Here is a 22,575-nt window from a genome sequence, read left to right on the forward strand (position 1 = left end):
TCATGTATGTGTGTGCCCATGTCCATGCATGGACATGTGCATATGTATGCAAGGTGCCCCTGCATCTCAAAAGAAGGTGTCAGATCTCCTGGAGCTGGAGTTACAGGTAGTTGTTGGACACTGGACATGGGGGCTGGGAACTGAACTTGGGTTCTCTGCAAGAGAAGCACATGCTCTTTACTGCCCAGCCAGCTCCAGGTCCTGTTTTATAGCTTTTAATCTCTTGAAAAAAACGGTTATACAAACTTACGATAAATTGTGGTATTTTCACAAAAATTTGTAAATCAAAATTTTGCAAGACCAGTGGGTGTGGTGGCACAAGCCTTTAATCTCAGCACTCAGGAGGCAGAGGCAAATTTCTGTGAGTCTGAGGCTAGCCTGGTCTACATAGTGAGTTTCAGGACATCTAGGTCTACAAAATGAGAACCTGTCTCAAAACAATAACAATCTATAGATAAACAAACAAACAAACAAAAAATCCTACCCGGATTTAATGGAAAACTCTTTTTCTACTCTGTCGGGTTACAGCATTTCTAAAACATAATAAGCAGTAGACAGCCCAATTTTCTTTGTCTACCTTTAACCCATTTTCTAATTTTTATAAATTATCACACCTAAAGATACTTCATCAGACTAGAGGATCCCCTGCTATTTAGTCCCTAACCCATAACTTAATATGTGCTCAGGGCATAAAGACTTCTGGACTTGTTACATCTCAGCCTTTTGCAGTATGAAGCTGAACAGTGATTTCTTCTGGCAGGAGGTGATCCACCTTCAGGAAAGCTCCCACCACCCGCTGTTGCTGTTCAGCACCATTTCTAATGTGCTCTCTTTCCTCCCTGCAGAAGGTGGGAAGGAGGTCAGTGAAAGGATCTGGTTGTCCTGTCAATTATTTGGTCCAGGAAAGGAGGCCAAGACACCAAGATCTTCAATTTTTTATTTTGTTTTGTTTTGTTTGAGACAAGGTTTCTCTTCATAGCCCTGGCTGTCCTGGAACTTGATTTGTAGACCAGGTTGGCTTCAAACTCACAGAGATACACCTGTCTCTGCCTCCCCAAAGCTGGGATTAAAGGCGTGGGACACCATGCCCTTCCATTCTTCAACAAGATTCTTTGCTGTTACTTCCCAGCTAACTCACATTCCATTTCTAGTAATTTCTTTTGAGGGGGGGCTTAGTTTTCAAGATAGGGTTTCTCTGTGTTGCCCTGGCTGTCCTGGAACTTGCTCTGTAGACCAGCCTGGCCTCAAACTCAGAGATCCACCTGAGTGGATGTGCTATCACCACCTGGCTCAAGCTATTCATTCATTCATTCATTCATTCATTCATTCATTTTAAGATTTATTTATTTATTTATTTATTTATTTATTTATTTATTATGTGCACAATGTTCCGCCTCCATGCATGCCTGCACAGCAGAAGAGGGCACCAGATCTCATTATAGGCGGTTGTGAGCTACCAGGTGGGTGCTGGGAACTGAACTCAGGACCTCTGGAAGAGTAGCCAATGCTCTTAACCTCTAAGCCATCGCTCCAGCCCGCTAGTAATTTCTTAAAGTGTTTATATCTAAAGGGCAATTTGGTCAGCTCTTTAACACTTGGTCCACACTATCTTTTCCTGAACACCTTTAGATACTGTTCCTTTGTCTCTTGGCATTTGCTACAATCTAAATAGGGGTAGTGTCTCCCAAAGGTCAACATGTTAATAGTTTGGCACCATGGTGGCACTAATACTGACAGATGCTATGGACTTCCAGAAGAGTGGCCTTTGGAAGGTCATTAGATCATTAAGATTGTGAATGCAAAGAAGACTGAGGCTCCAGCTTGCCCCTTCTCTTCTGTGGCCCTGTTCACGTAGGTAGTCTGGCTCTACCACATGATTCTGTCATAATGCATGCCCTTACCAAAATCCCAAAGCAATGATGCCATTTGATCTTAGACTGGAACCTCCACAACCAGGAGCCAAAACAATCTTTTTCTCTTTATAAGTTAAACGCCTCAGATATTTCATCACAGCTATAGAAAGCTAGAAAACAACACTGAAAGTGGATATACAACCAGTCTCATTTTAGTTCTAAGTGGCTTCATAATTCTGTCTAGTAACTAAAAATAGTGTGCTTTAAATTTAGGGTTACTAATATGCCTTTGAGGTAGCTGGCTGGCTCTCATTTGCCTGTCTTCTCTGTAATTCTCTGACAAATATTTCTGTTTTGTTTTATACTTACACGATCCCTATTCTTTATGCTTACAGACCAGTCTCCATTTCTGAACATGATAGTATGTTCTTCTTTGGTTTTCATGACTATGTTTACACTGTGAGGAGGAGAACTCTGTAGAGTGGGTTCTCTCATTCACCTTTACGAGGGGTCCAGGGACTGACAAGCTTGAGCCACAAGCCCTTGTACTCACTGAGCCGTTTCATCAGCCCTCATTTCTTCCCTGTATGCAGTTCCTTTCGGCTGCTCTTACCATTTGGTGCTCACACTGGCAGTTTTCAATTTATACTTTGTAGTTATCTTCAGTTTCAAGCTTCATTATGTTGTTAAACTGTTAGAATGCTGAAATATAATTCTTACCTACTTTTGTATGAAGAAAAGTATTTTTTCCCTCTATTATTTTCTTTTAAGTATTTCTCTAAAGATCTGGTGCTTGTTATTGTTTATAGTTTTTCACATTTAAGTGAGTTGGTCTTCCTTGGACCCAATATCTTTCAGAGAGTTCCTATGGAAGAGGGACAGTAGTGCTTAAGGACCCTGGTGCTACTGAACAGAGGTGTGTTTCTGTGAAGCTATGTCTTGTCTAATTCTGAGATCTCATCTGGTTTAAAGATGGTCTATCTCAAGGTGTCTTTTTAAAATTACGGTTGTCTATTTTGATTCTGTATGTACATGCTTATATGCCTGTGTGTGGGCATGCATGTGCCAGTGTGCATTTGGATGTTAGAGAATAACTTGGAAACAAGCACCTTTACCCAATAAGCCATCTCACTGACTGGTCCTCAAGATTTGAACTTCCCTAGCTCACTGGCTACTGCAAAAGAAGCCAGTGTGCCCAGCTGCCCAAGTGTTTCCTTTTTGAACACACTGCTTTCTTAAACGGGCTGGGCTTTCCGACCCTGCTACAGGTTAATGCCCTGCTTCGCCCTGCTGCTGCTCCGCCCTGGACACTCAGGAGTCTGCTGTACACTGCAGGGCTCCCTGCATCTCACGCTCTCTTCATTGCAATGTGTGGACTTCAGTACACGGACCAGGTTTTTCTGTTGTTTGTGAGTAAACTTACAAGCAACTGTGAGCTTTCTCTGGCTCCTAGTTTTTCTGTATATGTGATTTACATACTGTTTTTAAAGTCCTTTCTGTTGGAATTCTTGCTGTTATTGAAAACTAGGCAAAGCAACAACAAGTAAAGTTTGATAGCTAAGCCGAGCTAAGCTGCCATATGCTCACCAGAAATACAAGACTCTGAATTTCAATTTTTTAAATGTGAAAATTCAAAATGGAAAAATAATTTTTAAATGTGTTTTTATCTTCCCCATGTTCTTCTAAATTTTTGAACATGAAGTATTAAACCCTAAAACATCCTGGCACTACAAATATTGTTTGGAGTGTCATGAACACAAGTTAGTAAGTTCTAACTTACAGCTTTATTTGCATGAAATTCAATGTGCACTGGAGGCTTAGACAGGCGCTGCGTACTCAGCAGCACAGAGCATAACTGCTTAGCTGAATCAGGACCAAATTCTGGTTTCTTCTCCTCCACGGTTCTTTCATAGCATGAGATCAGTTGAAAACTTAGAATTATTTATTTAATAGTAGCCAACTTCCAAGGAGCGTCCTGTTTTACTAGTCAAGACAAACGAATAGCATACACAACTGTGTGCCACAGCCAGACTATCCTTCAGCTATCCTACTTTCAACCAATACAAGTCATTTTTGTAAAATTCAGTACTTTTTGGTAAAATATTAAGAATTTTTGATCAAAAGGATAAATTGTAACCTAACAATATGACCCACTGACGTTACGTTCTTAGCCAGATTCAGCCTAACTTCTTGGAATTCTTTTTGCCAGAAGAACAACACTGAGGATACCAGGAAGGAGCATGGCTGTGGAAACTCAGCCTTACAGAGCCGGTGTAAGTTCCGACCTTAACCAGAGGACCTTAACATTTTTATTTTTCACCTACAGTACGTGATGGACGTAGTTCCTATTCACCATTCTTCCACACCAGTCACACATTAACAAAAACATGAAACTAGGATAATTTCAAAGCAAAGCAAAACAATCTATAAAAAAAACAATGAATAAAGGCCTGGGACTCAGCTGCTATGTAAGACCTAAGGCCAAAGCTGGAGCAGGCCAACTCTATCACTACCTCCTATTTCCCCAGCAGCAGCCAATGCTAGCTGATACAGTAAAACAGGTCCTCTCTCCTACACTCTGAAAGCTGTGCAAACAGGTTAACTAAGTAAAACCGCCTATTGGAACAATTCAAAGCAGTTACCGTTGTCTTTGACTATGCTAGGGATAATGCAGAGAGGTACAGCCACAGTAATTAAAGTGGCTTCCACACCACTCACTGTTTACAACTGTTTTGTCCATAACACCATCACACGCTGAGTTTAAACTTAATCTAGAATGTGCCAAATTTCTACATAGCTTTGTAACAAGTTTCTGATTACAAACAAAAGAAAGCATATTTTAGTCTAACTGGAAGGAAAGCTCTAGTTTTTAAACTCATTAGCAAATGATTTTAAATTTCTTCCAGGAAAACAGAATAAAAAATATTAACAGGGTAAGTTGTAATTGTTATAGTTAATATATATTTATAAACCTCTAAATTTGTTTTTCCTTGCTTCATCCACTCTCTATACTAAAGTTTTAAATAAGTTAACAATTATGTAAATATTAAGATTAATGGCTTAATATTTCATCCTATACCAAACAATAAAAAAATGTAAGAATAACCTTACACTTCCTGAAATAATTATCTTTATTACCTACCAATAGCATCATCAGTTAGTTGACACCATATAAGCATCTAAAGTAGACCTCTAAGAGCAAAGAGTACTCAGCACTAGCTACTTTTACTCTCATGAAGTGCATCCAACCTGATGATCAAACACCAGCTTTGGTCCACCATCAGCAGCAGTGTCTTCACTCAGTAACATCCAGGTATTGGTGTCAATGTCGTAACGGTAGAAGTCACTTTTCAGAGATTTGCTGTTCCTCACAGAGGAATCCAAGTAGCGGCCCAACGTGTAGATTTGCCTCCGCTGGATGTCAATGCACATTTTATGGCACGACCTGGCACTAGGACCATTCTGGAGAGAGAAGGGTGGGAAGAAAAAAGGGTGTCAAAGAGCAAAGAGCAGAAATGCTCTCTTCTGTTCTAGTTCATCAAAACTCATGACAAGTCAACTACTATGGCTCTAATACTAGACTGATAACACATCTCTAAGCAAAAGAAAGCAGTGAGAGACATAAATTTTACCCTAGAAATGTCTGAAATCTGCCAGGAAAAAGCTATGAACTATTTTATACTCTCTGGCACTTGTTTTAACATCCACTGTGTCATATACCACATTGTGTTTTATATGCCTTGAACACAGTTCAATCCCTATCGAAAATCAAGTTTAAGGCATATTTTATCTTTAAAAGTATTGTGAACAAAAAAAAAAATTTAAAAAAAATGTGCATGTAGGATCATATGAATGTATAAGGTGTGTGTACGTCTGTGTAGGCCTGAGGTCAGCATCAGTTGCCTTGGGTTGACTGTTATTCACCAAATCACTCTAGCTTGTTTCAAGGTGACATAAAACTTGCCAGCACATTTTCTCAATTAAGATTCCCTCTTCCCAGATGTCTAGTTTTGTGTTAAGTTCACAAAACTTACTAAATTACTTGCTAAATTCTGTTTACATTATTACTGTGGATAGATGTGTTTCACTGAATCCTTACAAAAACACTATAAGGAAACCATTATCACTATTTCACAGTCTAAACTACTTGTCTAGAATCAGAAAACTAGGAAGTGATAATGATATCTAAGCCCCACTGTAACCAGATTTAAAAACATTATAAAACCCTGTTCTTTTCACTTTGATAGGCAATTGGTTTTTTCCTCAGAAGAGAGAAATGAGCAAAAATCTAACTGCTAATAAAATGATATGCTCATGACTGAGATGACGAGAAATGGGAAGCTAGGAGACTGGGTGCAATCTGAAGGAAATAAAAAACCACTATAAGTTCCTGGAGCAAGGCAAAACACCAAATAGCAGCATTATACGAGAAGTAACATAATGTAAATAGCTTGGTTAAATGTGGGAATATTACACAGGAAAACGGTTTGACATTAGTAACAGTAATTGAGAAAATAAACTGAGTGCAATTTGTGCTTTCATAGTCATACAAATAATTCTAAGATTTACATTTTAAGGGTTTCTTTGCTAAGATTTCATACATAAAGTAGAAATATTATTTAGGGGAAAGTTTCTTTCATGATTAGATAATCTCAAAAACAAATATGGAGTTATATTTCCATTAGTATGAAATTTTAATTTTTAAACGAGAAAGACCTCTTGCTTCAAAGTAGCACTAATACCATTAAAATGACAAGTAAACTATACCCCAGGAAGAACAAAAATTAAAAATGAAGATTAATAGAATTTGAAATAGAAAACAAAAGCTAGAAAATGTTAGGGTTTTTTTTTTTAATAAAAGAATTTTAAAACATCAGAAATAAACTCAGGGATATCACTAAAGAATAACAGGAATTATGAGGAAAATAGCGTTTACTAAGAGAAACAAGTACAATTTGACAATAGCTAAAAGCATAGGTAGAAATTTGACAAATGAAATATACACATAAAAAAGACAGTCCTTGAGAAAATATAACCTATCAAATGCCAGGAGACATGAGGTAAAAATGGGAAGTCTTTCCATCTAAAAAGTGAATTTATCATTCAAAATCTTCCTATAACAACAGACTCAGGTATCTGCCCTGGTAAATTTTACCAAGCATTCATACAGGAAATTACTATTAATTTTAGACAAAAAAAAAAAATTCAGAAAACATGAAGAAAAACTTCATTTTGAACTCTGTTCTATTCCACGTCTAACAGAAATACAGAAAGATTTTTTTGACATAATTCAATACATGTTTATGGTAAAAAAAAAAAAAAACCAACAGCAAATCAGGAATAGGAAGAAAATGCTTCAATCTGATAATGGATGAAGACAATATGAAGCCTAGCTTTCACTTACTAGTAACACATAAATGTTTTATAACTAAGATCTGAAGTCAAGGATGTTTATTCTCACCACCTCTACTTAACAGTGCTCTGCAAGGTCAACCTGGTGACATGGGAAAGACATTAGAAAACAGAGACAGAAGTTATGAGGAAAGAAGAGAAAGAGTAAAGGGGGTCTTTAGCCATACATAGCCACTTAACTATAGTAAGTGGGTTTAGGAAAATGGCGGCATAATACAAATGAATGAATGCCTCTCTCTGGGGTCCTTCAGGCAGTCTATGGGGTCAAAGTTCTTTTCATGAAAAGACTTAAACATTTGTCTCTTCATTCTCATTCTCTATGAACACAGGCAAAAGTTCCCCGAGACTACATTACTTTTTGTACATTAAAAGTCTGAGTGCAGAGTAGACGTGATTCAACTATCTCCACTATTGTATCTCCTATTACATCAAACATTAGAGACTTTAACAGTATAAAACAAGGTCATTTTGTGGGGAATGGCTGTCTCCAAAAGCATCTGTGCAGTTTCTGGAGTTCCAAGTCCATGCAGACTATAGTTCTCATGGACTATATTGGGAGAACAATTACAACTACTCAAAGTGTGTCTATTCAGCTGGGCACAGTGGCACATGCCTTTAATCCAAGCACTCAGGAAGCAGATGCAAGCAGACTTCTGTGAGTTCAAGGCCAGACTGGTCTATAGAGTGAGTTCCAGGACAGCCACAGCTACATTAGTGAGACCCTGTCTCAGAAAACAACAACCAAAAAAATATCCAAATAGTATATTTATTCAAAAATTATGATTAAGATAGACATTGTCTCAAAATTTAAAAAAGTATTAAAATTGAAGCAAAGTGGAAATAAATCTGTTGTAATAATACAATATATGTTAAGAAACAATCAGAACTGTGAGGCTGCCATTGATCTTGATACCTTCTCAATGTTCAGACTTTTCTGCTGAGACTGAGAGTGACATGAACAAATGTGTTTTGGGATATCATATATTAAAATATGCCAACATTTAGAAGTGAATCAGTATTTTTAAAATGACCAACACATAAGTGAAAAATCATGTACAGGTTTTATAAAATCCATTCAATGAGCAAACAGGCCAATGGATTTTAACACAGCAAATACAAAGAGCTATGTGATATGGTCTACATAACAAACTACCATTAGAAAACAAACATTTGTCTATTTGGGACATGAGATCAAAAAAGCAATATGCAGTTGTCTGGAAAGGCTGCTAAAGATTCATTCTCTTGCCTCAGGTACATCTATATATGGTCCAATTTTTTTCATTTTTTTCATGTAAAACATGTCCTAAGAGAGTAAATATATAAAGAAAATCTAGCTGTCCTTGACTAACCTAGTCATTATCAATAGCTCTAAAAATCTAAAACAATGCCAATTTTGAAAACAGTTATCTTAACAAAAATACATACAACTGTTTTTGTAAATTAATTAATTTTAAAGGTATTTCTGACATAGTGACTTTCAATAAGCATAACCCAAATAAATTAAGAAAACCAGTAAGTTGTTTGTTTGGTTGGTTTTTTTTACATACACAAAGGAATCCTACTACCTACCCTAAGATTTGAAAAATCACTAGTACAAGTAAAATCCAGTAAAAAGAGCCCTGTCTAATTTCTTATTGTTCAATAATCCTAGGAATGAAGTTAGAGCTGTTTAACAAAACAAGAGACACAAATTAAATGTGTGTGTGTGTGTGTGTGTGGTGTATGTATGTATAAAAGGCATTTCCTAGCACTCCCTTTTTGAAAAGCTACAACTTGGCTTTTCCTAAGAAGACATTTCTTGCTATAAAAATACTGAAGGTGAATCAGGTTTAGTAAAAATGCTTTTCTTTGTGCATACTTATAGTGCCAAGAAACCCAGGCTCTTGCACAAGGCAACATCCGTAGCCTTTCATAATTTCATTCTAGCTTTCTTTTATTATTAACTACTTTAAAGAACAACTCAAAACAATAAAAATGTACTTGCCTAGCTACATAAACACTTATTTTCTCCTTAAGAGCTCAGGCTATTAGCTTTTGATCTCTAAGTGTTTTACTAGACACATGTTTAAATAAATTCAAGTGATTAAATCAACTTTTGCTTCTTGATTATATATCATGCTTTTAAAATGCACACCCTGAGACATCATCAATAACAACCAATATCTATACTTACTGATACAAAAACTGTAACTGCAGAACATTAGGAACAATGGGCTATTTAAGCTAGGGCAATATTATCATTCAGTTCACAGACAGACCAACTGAAGATTTTTAGGCACTGTTTTAGTCGCTGTTCTACTGCTGTGAGGAGCCACCATGATCAAGACAACTTTTACAAAAAAAAAAAAAAACACCGCATTTAATCAGGGAGTTTGCTTACAGTTTCAGAGGTTTAGTCCATTATTATCATGGAGGGAAGCATGGCAGCATGCAAACAGGTGCTGGAAAAGTAGGTGAGAGCTATATCCTGAACCACAGGCAGAAAGAAAGAAGAGACAGAGAAAGACAAAGACTCTGGAGATGGCATGGGCTTTTAAAACCCCAAGTCCACCACCAGTGACATATTTCCTCCAACAAAGTCATGCTTCCCATCCTTCTAATCCTTCTCAAACAGCTACGCCCTGACGACTAAGCATTCAAATATATTAGCATATGGAGGCCATTTTTACTCAAATCACCACAGGCATCTATCTATATGATGGAACAAACTATAATAAACCTGAGCTCCAATACTGAAACATTTTATTATCTTCAAAGTAACAGAAAATGTTCTCATCAAAATAATCACTGTGATTTTCAACTTCATTTTTCATATTACAATGTATATATGCAGTATAAAAAAATAATCAAATGAGCTGGGCACAGTGACACATGCCTGTAATCTCGGCACAGAATATGTAAAGCCAGGAGAAGGGAAACAAGCACAGCCCTGAATTTGAGGCCAGTCTGCTTCCAACCTAGTGAGACAATGTCTCAAAAACACAAAACATCAGTGCTACTCATAAAGCCTCACATCTGGGCACCCAATCTCCTGAATTTTGTATTTATCATTCCTTTGCTTTACTCCAATACCAGCTTTTTATTTAATTTACCTTATCTGATCACTTACAAAAGAATAAACATATCTATTACTTCTTTAAAATACATAAATTCTAAATAATATACTTCATGCCTATCAGGAATTCAGACTCTAGGTGGGAAAACAAACCAGTTTCAGGTGAAGGTGGGTGCATCAAAGGAGTTTTAAACTATGCTCAGAGAGCTTCAGAAAGGCTATATTGAACAAGGGAAGTCTCAATTGAACGTTAAAGAACATAAAGACTGAAGCTAGAGATGGGAGATCTCACTGAGAACACGGGGAAAACACTGGCAAATGAGACAGGCAAAGACATTGTAAAATTGCAGAAATGGTCAATGCGGTCGGTCGTCACACACAGTCAGGGTATATGGCTGCATGAGAACTGGGACTGTCACTAAACTAAAGAAATTGGGGTAGATACATTGTTTTATTATTGTTTTGGTTTTCCCCGCCATGCTTTCTTGTATGGATACCTTTTAACATCCCACCATACATGGACTCTGAACTTAAGTTATCTGACTCCCTTTGACAAATGAGACAGAAGCAAACTTGGTGGAGTGTTCATGGCCATTTCATCCCCTGGCAGCCCTGCCTGTAATTGGACTTTCTTTTGGGCCACCAGCTCACTCACAAATAATGACACAGAGACTTATTATTAATTATGAAAGCTTAGCCTTAGTTTAGGCTTGTCCCTATAGCTCTTGTAACTTAAATTAGCCCATATTTTTGTTAGTCTACATTCTATCACATGGCATTACCTCTCTTCCATCTTGCACCTCCTGTTTCCTCTCTGTGTCTGGCTGGCAACTCCATCTTTCTTTTTCCTGGCATCTTCTCTGTTCCCAGAAGTCCCGCCTAACCTCTTCCTGCCTAGCTATTGACCATTCAGCTTTTTATTAAACCAATCACAGTGACACATCTTCACACAGTGTACAAATATCCCACAACATCTGCCCTTGCTCTAAGAACAAGTCCCAGGTAGCCTACAGATAGGCGAACAATTAAGTAAAGCACACCCATGTAGTCTCAGCTGAAGCAACCTTAAACTAGCCAACAGTTGTCTCCCAAATGAGTGCTCCTACTAACAGAAGACCCAGCCAACCTACTGCATCACAAGCAAAGAAATGCTTACTACTATACAGCATTAAAGTTCTATGAATGACTGATGTTAAAGAAAACTCAACAGGGATCAAAGCTAGATGTTTTTAAAAGATCATTCATGACGGGCAGTGGTGGTGCACGTCTTTAATCCCAGCACTCAGGAGGCAGAGCCAGGCAGATCTCTGTGAGTTCGAGGCCAGCCTGGTCTACAGAGCGAGATCCAGGAAAGGCACCAAAAAACTACACGGAGAACTCTGTCTCGAAAAAACCAAAAGATTATTCATTTACTAATTTTGTTTACTTTTTTACTTGTTTAGAGGCAGGGTCTGGGTGTGTGGCAGAGGTTAACTTGGAACTTCCTTCCCATGTACACCTAGCTGGACTCAAACTTAAGGCAACTCCTAAGATGGTCATGCATTTTTGTAATTCCAGGAAGATGAAGAAGTATCACAAAGCAAGGCCAGTCTAGGCAATTTCCTAAGTTGGGTAGAGTAGGGAGTGAAGAGGGGAAGAGAGGGAAGCAGAGACAGAGAAAAAAAAGCATGAAAAGAAATAGAGACAAAAGGACATTTGAAATGCAGTATTGACATCAATGGACCTATGGCATAAATTTGATACAATCAATGAATACGGAAGATTTTAAGATGAACCCCATGCTTACTGGAAGAATAGTTAAAGATGTAACTAACTCAATTTAAAATAGCTGAGAATAAATAAAGTGATTTTAGATATGTCTTTATTTTTGTTGAAGACAGAAATAACCATCTCAAAAAGTGATACTTCAATACTGGAAATAGAAGATCATTTTTATGTACCTGGGATTAGAAAAAGAAATCAGAATTTCAAGGTCTTATGGAAAAAAATAAGTGCTACCTAAATGATTAATCCTTGGAGCAGACTGAGTAAGAAAGAACTCAATTTTCAAAGACTGAAGGAGGGGCTGGGGATTTAGTTCAGTGGTAGAGAGCTTGCCTAGCAAGCACGAGGCCCTGGATTTGGTCCTCAGCTCTGGAAAAAAAACAAAAAAGGCAAAATAACAAAGACTGAAGGCACACCTCCAGATCATTTTAATCTGCCTCCCTAAACAAAAATCAGTGGGTTTGACTTAGGTCTTTTTCTCTTTTGCTTTCTTTTTCTTTTTCCCCAACCTACAATCTGATATAGCTTAGATGGAGAATACATCTACATGAATTTTGGGGAAAAGATGAATAATATCTGTTTTTCCCCTGCATATAACCATGTAATTATTTAATTCAAATCGATAAATCAAAGCTATTTTCATTATAGAAATGCTTCATTTATACATATATAGACACAAACACAAATATATGTATAGATACTATTTTAATTAAAATAAATATCACTTATGAAAACTGACAGGTATAGCTTAATGATGAGGATTCATTCTGAGAAATGCATTGTTAGGCAATTTTATCATGTGCCAACATTCTATACTGTCTCTATATAAACAAATATGTCTGTAATAGCCCTAAACAATATCTTATGAGCCCACCACCATGGGCATGGACTATCAATGGTTAAAAACTATTATGCAGCACATGACTGTATAGTGAAACAGTGAAGTCAAAATAGAGACAAAATGGACAAATGAGACAAAAAGCTGGAGAGATGGCTCAGCAGTTAAGAGCACTGGCTGCTCTTGCAGAGAACCTGGATTCAGTTCCCAGAACTCACATAGTGGCTCACAACCATCCATAACTCTAGTTCCTGGGGATCCAATGACCTCTTAAGACCTCTGCAGGCTCCAGACACGCATGTGATGCAAATACATGCATGCTGGCAAAACAATAACAAACAAACAAACATATATTTTAAAAAGCTAGACAGTGTAGAGCTAAAACATGCAAAGCATGCTTTTCCAGAGGAAATACAATACGACAGTTGGGGCTAGACTAGCTCAGTGATACTGCACTTTGAGGCCAGGTTCCATCCTCACCAGTGCAGGGGAGGGGAGGGGCTGGGAGATGAATGCTGAAAACGAGAGCAGAGTGCCAAGGCATGGAAAGATTTACACGGTTACATTTCTAGGTGAAGTAGCTTAAAATTCAAGACAAAACCAAAACCAAAAATATTGCTATTTAACTCTACAAAATAGCTACATAGACCACTACCTGATGGGCCAGGGGCAGAAATTCAAACGAGAGAGTTGTTGAATCCAGTTGATGTTCTTCCTTCAAAATTCTTCTGTACTACCACTGTTGTGAAACACCCGAGAAGAAAACAAGCATGCAGCAGTGTATACCACGCTCCTACTGTGATACCGATGAATGAAAAGACTAGGAACTTGCCTCTTTCTCAGTGTCTCTAGAGATACATGTCCACTGGTTCTCCTTCACACTGTATGCCCAGAAGTCAGCCAGATCTTGTGTTCCATCCCAGCCACCAAACAAATAAACAGTCTCTATGAAAATCAAAAAAGTATGGATTAAAAAAAGCCATAGGGACAAGGGTTAAGGCACCAGACTCACTCAATTGTTTCAAAGAACACTTCAGAAGGCACTTTTCACATTTCTTACAGTATTATCTTTAAACTTGTCGCTTTCAAAAATGTTAAACCTAAGTATATGCAAAGACTACTGCAGAACCATATTTTGAGAAATTTATTTAAAAATCAGATCAGTAGGCCATGCTCCCCAAGATTCCGATTCCAAAGTTCTTTAGTGGCTAAAGAGTTTGTATTTTTAAAGTCTCCCATATGAACCTGGTGCAGCCAGTTTAAGAATTGGTCTGCTGGACCACATTTTAGCCACTAAAGGCTGACAGAACTATTTAAAAAAGACAGAACTATTTAAAAAACTCAAAATTTAAAGGATTACATGAAGACATGTAGCTGTTATGGGGGGGATGCAATGAGAAAGGATAACATTAAAGGTGATGTCTTCCTATTGCCAAATAATGGTTAAAACTAGCTGAAAGTTAAGAATAAACTGATATAAAACAATGGCAGTCCCATGAATATTGGGATAATATTTTCCCAAATATGTTGTAATAATCTTCCTTTTCAAAGATTAACCTAATACTTTGAGAAGTGAATTTCTTTTCACTCTAAAATGTCTACTGCATTTATAAACTTTACCACTGTGACAAAATTATTTGCCTCAGTGAGCAGTGAATCTTTATACATATTATATCACAGATCCTTCTCTATACAATGCCTTCTTTCCTTTTGTTAAATATTTCCCTTTGTAAATATGTTATGCCTACAAGTGTGTGTTTTAAGACTATATACATGGCAGTTATTATCTAAAGTGTGACTGATCTTAAAGATAGACAATTCAAAACTACACGTGAAAATACTGTTACATTACTAAACCCCTTTCCATTCACAGCTGGGCTGTCATGTTTTCATATAACTTAAAATTTTAAGCAAATTTTCTGAGTAAAATGTTCACAAATGCTTCATTGCTGCCAGAAGAAGAACAACCCACTGGAGGAAGATTTAGTTCTTGTGCTAACTGGATACTATAGTCTGAAAAGGAAATGTCTCCCAAAGGTTATCCTGGAAGGTTTGCTCCTAGCTGGTGGTATCATTTTGGAGTTTCTACAACTCGTAGAAGGAGGCCTTAGCTGTAAGAGGTAGGTCACTAGGAGTGTGTCCTTTGAGACAATATGCTGTCCTGGCCTCTTGTCCTCTCTCCTGGTCACAATGGTGTGACTGGTTCTGCCAACCCCTTCCTACACTGGTGGATGAAAATCTTCTAAAAATGTAAGCCTAAATTGTTTTGCCACAGTGACAAGAAGCCTTGCTAATATAGAAATTTGATACTAGAGCTAAGCTGTTGCTGGTGACTAACCAAGGCCATATGGTTCTTTGGAACTGGTTTGCAGAAAGAGTTTAGAAAAGTTCAGAGAAACCAGCTAGAGGAAGCCGAGGAGGCTAGAGGTGGAGCTTAGATGGCAATTTCAGTGGCAGCTCAGATCAGAAGACCATGGTCTTCACCAGGGTTACAGAGAAAATTGGAAGCGAAAGGCAGATAGAAAGACTTGAAAAACTTGGTTTAGAAAAACTCTATACACATTTAAAACTAAGGAAGACATGGTTTCTGAACCACTTAAACCATTAAAAAGGAAGCCAGTTTCTTTTCAATGAAACAACAGGAAAAGTGACATGGGAGCATCTCAGGAATTGGCCTGATTAACACCCAATGCAAAGAGTAAACACATTAGAAGACTTTTCATTGAGAAATCAGTGCTTCTAGGGCACTCTGACCTCACACCGTATCAAGTTTATTTTCCCAAAGATTATTTAACTATGCTGAGCTACCCAGGCACTGAGTCCACTTAAGGTAGCAGTGGACTTCATGCTTTTGCAGACATATAGAATGCTAGAGTCAGAGTCCTGAGGGTTTCTATTCAGACTTCAAAGTTAGGCTGAGAAGTGAGACAATGTGTCCATCAGGGGCCTGAGAGGAAAAGGCACGAAGCTGTGGGAATGAATCCAAAGACACAAATACACACCCAGGAAGTTAAGAGATTTCAGGAACATAGACCGTATACTGAGGAATGCTGTAGGCCAACAAGAAAAGCTAGCCTTAAAGAGAGGCCTTGTGGGCTGGAACCATCAAATGGTGGGAAAGCAATCCCTTTCAGAGCTGGGCTCTCAACGTATTTCTGAAAAACATGTCTCTTTCTCGTATCATACCATCACATACCCCAGATATTGGGCAAGAGCTACAGATTTCATTTCTATGCCTCCATTCCTTCACTTTGGAATGGAGATGTCTATCGTGTTCATTTTATGTCTGAAGTATATCTAACTTATTTTAAAGAGGCTTACCTTTAAGAGCTTGCCTTGAGTCTTAGCAGAGATTTGGGATTTGAACTTCTGTCCCCTATAGGCTCATTCTTAGAGGCTCAAGGCACAGCTACTTTGGTAGGCTCTGTGAACTTTAAGAGGGGGCCATAGCTGGAAGAGGGTTCTTAAGGGCAGTATCTTCTCTTTTTCTCCAACTTCCCTCCCTCTTTCCCTCCCTCCAGCTGTGGATATATTCTGTATGCTGTGAATATGTGTTGCTCTGGTTGGCTGATAAATAAAACACTGATCGGCCAGTAGCCAGGCAGGAAGTATAGGCGGGGCGAGCAGCCAAGGAGAATTCTAGGAAGAGGAAGGCTGAGTCAGGAGTTGCCAGCCAGACACAGAGGAAGCAAGATGTCAAGGCAGAACTGAGAATAGGTACCAAGCTACTGGCTAAACACAGATTAAGAATTATGGGTTAACTTGAGTGTAAGAGCTAGTCAGTAATAAGCCTGAGCTAATGGCCAAGCACTTATAATTAACATAAGCCTCTCTGTGCTTACTTGGGATCACGAGTGGGAGAGATGTGTCCCGAACACTGGGACACAGGAAAACTTCCAGCTATACCCTCCCTTCCTTTCTCCCTTCCTTGCCACCATGATGCAACCCATTCTTTTATGCCATCCCTGCCATAATGGACTAAAAACCTCTAAAACCACAAACCAAAATACTTTCTTCCCCTAAGTTATTTTTCTGAGGTATCCAGTAACAGTGGTAAGAAATTAATAAAGAGTGGTAAGAAATTAATAAAGAGTAATCAAGCACAAGCCACTTATTCTTCCTTAGTCTTTGTTTTTTTATTTATAAAACTCTGTTTAGAGGTCCCTCAGATTTAAGTTATACAAGTTGTCAAAAATAAACATTTCTATTAAAAAGGAGGAAAAACAAACAAACAAAACTTGAGCTACCTTTCAGTTCCTAAGTACCTCAGACACAGTAACAACAGCATTACTGTACTAGACTCCAAACTAACCAAAACCTGGAATCCCTTTGGCACTGTAAAAATATGAAATAATGGCAATTATTTTAGAGTACTAAAACTCTGTCTTATTTCATAACTATAAAACAACCCATTATCACCAGTTAAATAACATTGTTTCCCAGATAGCATACAGTAATGTCCAGATACATAATTTTACAGGAAAAAGAACAAAGAATTTTCATCTGGCTTAAGATTATTTGCCAAGACCTCACTATAACAGCAGTTAACCCTGTTAATTTCTGAAGCTTGTAGAGGGAGGCCCATCTAACTAAAATAGCAATAGCAATTGACCTTTTGTTTTATAGTACTTCTGGGCACTCTCTGGATAAGGTTACCCTGGTTCATTAACTTTAATAACCCTTCCTCTTGGGCTCTGAGTTCTCAATGTTCTTTCTGAAAAGCAGGTCTCTTTGTACGCATAAACTCTCACAGCAAAGAAAACCCACATTTCCACAACAGCCTCATTGATAGCTGAGCAAAAGAAAATCTGGCATAGGGCAAGCATCCCAAAAGAATTAAACAAAGATGTCATTCCTGTCCATGGAAGCTTTGTGGAAAGCAAAAGTACAACTAAATGCATTTTGGAGAAACTTATTTTGATGTACCTGAATAAAAAAGGTGCAACAAAAAATTTTAATTCAAACCCTCATCATTTAAGTCTCACAGAGATAAACCATCTAGAAACAAATACCAAGAAGTGTCATTAAACCATAAAAGACAGAAAGACTTAAACTATGAAGTTATCTAGAGAGAACCAGGGTGAGAAGTACAGTGTAGAAAAGAAAGAGGAAAAGCTGAAATCTTAGCAGGAAAGCTGGCTTCCTGGAAACCCATGCCCCCCACAAGTCCTATTACAACATGCTGTATATCCTAGGCAACATCATCTTCCTCAAGCAGCAACCTTTTCTTTCCATTTTTCCCCCTTAAAGGAATATAGACTAACACAGCTCTGCATTTGTCCTAGCTCTTCAGCAATATCTATCTGATAAGTTTTAAGCACTGATTTGAACTCACAAACCACTGTAGGAAATGAAAAGAAAGATGAATAGTCCCTTGTCCTTGAAGAACTTACAATCTAGCCACAATTCTAAAAGGGGACATAAGTCACCACAATGCAGAACAGACCCAAGTGCCATACAAAGGCAAAAGCACACCAGGTGTTCTAAAGGGGAGAACACACGTGGCTGAGAACTTGGCAGATTTGTGGTAAGACTAGTCTCTGTCCTGGGTTAGAATGTGGCTTTGTGTTCTAGTAAGTAGAATGTGGGACAGAAAAGCAGCAAAGTAAAATAACAAAGGTACAGAGACAGAACACAACCAAAGTGTTTGAAAAGCCATAAACTCCAAAGTCAGGCATATTGTAGCCTCAATCTTGACTTTGTAACCCTAACCACTAGTTTCCTAAGCTCTAAAATGTAATATGCTTATCTTTCCTAAAGATACAGTGAAAACTAAAATTATACGTTGTATGCAAAGAAGTTAAATTGTGTGGTGAATAAGTAAATTACAGAAAATGTATATAAATAAAATCAGGACACAAAGGTTGTAGGCAGGCAGGAAGTTTAAAAAGACAGACAGTGACTAGATCACGGTCAAGGTTCAATTACTAGGGTTCAAACTTAATTCCACAGACACTGAAGGAACTATAAACAATGTTAAGCAGAGGCATTAGAATCTGAACTTGCTGTAGAACTAACTAAAAAGGAAGACATGGGGAATGAGAGAGACTGGTGGTAATAAAGTTAGTAGTAGCCTATTTTCAAAATGTCAAGCCAATTTCATTTAAGAGACCACATCAGATAATCAACAATCAATCTATCAATTATTACTCCATAAATATTACAATTCAATTATTACTCCTTGGTACAAAAGATACATTATTTGGTACCAGAACCTAATAAGCCATGGGTCTACTTATTCCCAGCAGCACAATTTACACATTGTACATGGATTAAAAAGAAGAGAGATAATTAACACAAGTAAAGAATTTGGCCTTTTATATCACTTGCACACCTTTTACATCATTTGCACACCTTTTACACGATTTGTACACACTGTGTAAACTAAAACGGGCTTTTTTACTTCAAGTGCTCAACTGTAGTTTCTACCACTCCATTCTGAGTAAATCAGACTGCCGACTGCATAAACCTCCACAAGATGGCACACTATTCATAATTAAACAAGTCTGTCATTTTGAAACTACAGACTGTATCAAATTATGTGCTAACAGAGAAAGCCAAAAAGTCAGACACAAAACAACAATCAAGAAGACAAAAGGCAGTGAGACGGCTCAGTGGGTAGGTAAATCCTGATGACCTGCGTTCACCTGACTATACAAAGTTGTCCCCGGACCTCTATAGGCATATCTTGACACTCAGGCCCAAACAGGAATCATACACACAATAAAAAAGAAGCAGAAGTATAACCACATGAAACCCAAATTCCTCTTTAGCCACTTCATTAAAAACGTTAAGGAAAACAGAAACACATTGTTGGTTTTTTGTGAACAGGTTCAGAAACTTAGAGATGAGCTTCCGAAAGACAAATCCCCCAAATCTTCTTCTGCAGCTATCAAATAACGGGTATGTGTTCCATGAGTCTTTCCCCAAAATTCAGTAATAATCACATAGGAAGAATAACTTAACACAAGACAATCGATGCTGAAACAAAATCTCCACACAACTGTTTTACCTAAACCACAGCTGAAACCCAAATTCACAATTAAAGTCTATTAAGAGGAGAGGTGTCAGGTTCAGGGATGACAATCAATAAAACTAACATACAGTACAGTAGGCCAAAGTACCACATTCGTCTGCTACCAACGTATGGTCCAGTGTGAGTCCTGTATGACGGGAGAAGTTTGGGCAACTGAACAGTAAAATTTAAGCCACTGTGCATGTTTATGGTTATTCTATCCTTGGATCTGACAGGGAAATGGCATTAAGCAAACAAACAACTATTGACTGAAAAGGGAAATGAAATTTAGGAGCCATTAGCCTTAATGTTTAAGAAAACAAGATATAGGAAACACTGGGGATCAACAAATGCTTTGACATACATTAAATAAGCCAAAATACAATTTACTTAGTTTTCCATAATTCACCATTATGCGTACTTGTGCTTGGCTTTTCATTTCTTTCTGTAGCCAACTGACTGCTCTTTGGGTTCTTTTGTTTTCTCCTTTTTATGCCATACTGGAAAGGCCCACGACAGCTGTTGTATCTGAGTAGACACTCTATTGCTGATGAAAATGCCTGGTACAGCTATGAGACGGCACCATGTTCCACTCCATCCAGCCCTGTTCAGACCTCAGTAAACACACAGAAACTCTGAGACTAGGAGAAACCTTAATGAGGAATAGACTCCAAACAGGCTGAAGAACTGCTCTGGACATTCACACACCCTACAACAACAGAGGAAAACTACACCGAGACTACTACACTACTAGCTAGGAAGGAGAGCTTACTCCCATCTCCTTTTAGAACATGCATCTCTGACCACACCAGAGGAATAATCATAGGACTAGACAGCTTCACTGTAGAATTTAACAAGACATTTACAGAACCAAGAGCAATGTTCTTCAAACCATCCCATAAAACAGGGGGGAAAAAAAGACTGTTTCTAAACTCACTCTATAAAGCCAGTATTATCTTGATAACATAAAGACATCACAAAAAGAACAGAGACGTATGTCCTAGATGAATATACATGTAAGAATCCTTAATAAAAGTCTTGCAAACATTACATTGAGAGACGATATACCATAATCATGTTGGTTTCATTCCGAGGATATAAGGATGTATCAACACATGCAAATTAATAAATATAATACAACATATAAATAACATCAAGGGACAAATATCACAGGATCATAACAGACACAGAAAAGGTATCTGAGAAAATTCAACACACCTCATAAAAAAGCCCTAAAGAAACCAGGAACAACAGCAGAATCATGCCTGAAAATAATAAAGTATGTGCATAACAAACTGAGAGCAGAAATCATGCTGGATGTGGGAAAACTGAAGGCATCTCTTCTAAAATCGCCATTCTTATTCAGTGCAGTATTTTACATTTTCACCAAGTAACGGGGGTAGGGGGTTATAAATAGAGACGCCATCATAAAGAAATTAACATCAGGAGCTAAGAGATGGCAGCTAAAGTGCTTGTCATATAAACACAGGACCTGAGTTGGATCCCAACACCCACATAAATCAGCCAGATGCAGCTATGCAGAAGCAATCCCAGCACTGGGGAGAGAGATTGACAACATTCAGTGTCAACCTCTGTCTCCACATACATATGCATAAATATGCAAAAACATATGCATGGAGCACACACATAAACACGAGGGCATACAGGCGTGTGTGTGTGTGTGTGTGTGTGTGTGTGTGTGTGTGTGTAAAATACACACATACAAGATTAAAGTCACATGACTGTAACAATCATTCCCACTACTCTTCTTAAAACTAGAATTTCTACAGTTAGACAAACAGGAATGGCAATATGGCCGTGGGCCACAGAGAACCTGCTGAAATTCTGTCCCTATTGCATAAAACAGTATGGTAGGAAAGATGTCTATACCTTTCTTTATCTTCTGAGCTTCTAAAGAAGGACCTCTGCTAACTTGAACCTCAGCCACATTGGTCTGTCATGACATTTGTCTATCACTTGAATCTTTGTTTTCCTCCTAAAAATCCCATACATTATCTTTATTTAAATCATCTTTTTTTTCCCATGTGTTCTTTCCCCATCATGCACTGTCTCTTTTTCACAGACAGCATAGTAATAAGGACCCTGAAACTTGGGCCTGTTGAACGTGGCCTTTAAGTGTCAGGACACCTCACCCTGGGGTGAAGTGCATTTTGCTGGAAATTAAAGGGGCTTTTCTAAACAATTTCCCTTAGTGTATTATTAGTAAGAAAATAATTTATGTATAAATTTGCCCCTTTAACAAACAAACATAGGCATGCTTGTTACTCTGAAACAGGAAAACTAATGCCTAAAAGGCTATGTCATATTCAAGCCTACTTATGTAGGACAGGCAAGTATTTGTGAGAAGGGGAACAGATTAGAAAACAAAATCCTATACCCTGAAAGAAAACTTTTCCGAAGATACTCTAATAGTATTCTCAAATTCTAAAAGTTGTTATAAATATATATCTAACACTTAGTTTCAAGTTAAATATTCAATTCTTATTAATACCAATTTTTGAAAATAGTCAAGATTTAGTATCATATCATATTTTTCTAATTACTTATAAAATAATATGAATCTACAAAAGAAATATTTTTATTCCTGATGTACTGAGTCAGCACAACAAAGTAACAA

At 37.8% G+C, this 22,575-nt stretch overlaps 1 protein-coding gene across 1 annotated transcript in view; it reads right to left on the reverse strand.

Annotated features, from left to right (window-relative positions):
- Mkln1 (muskelin 1) overlaps nt 1–22,575 on the reverse strand; it is a 136,310-nt gene that overhangs the window by 44,891 nt on the left and 68,844 nt on the right. Inside the window, 2 exon segments of the mRNA XM_028866160.2 lie at nt 5,103–5,315; nt 13,755–13,867. Of these exon segments, the coding sequence (XP_028721993.1) occupies nt 5,103–5,315; nt 13,755–13,867 (326 nt within the window).

Source organism: Peromyscus leucopus, chromosome 3 (genome assembly GCF_004664715.2).
Source record: "Peromyscus leucopus breed LL Stock chromosome 3, UCI_PerLeu_2.1, whole genome shotgun sequence".
In the NCBI taxonomy this organism is placed as follows: Eukaryota; Metazoa; Chordata; class Mammalia; order Rodentia; family Cricetidae; genus Peromyscus; species Peromyscus leucopus.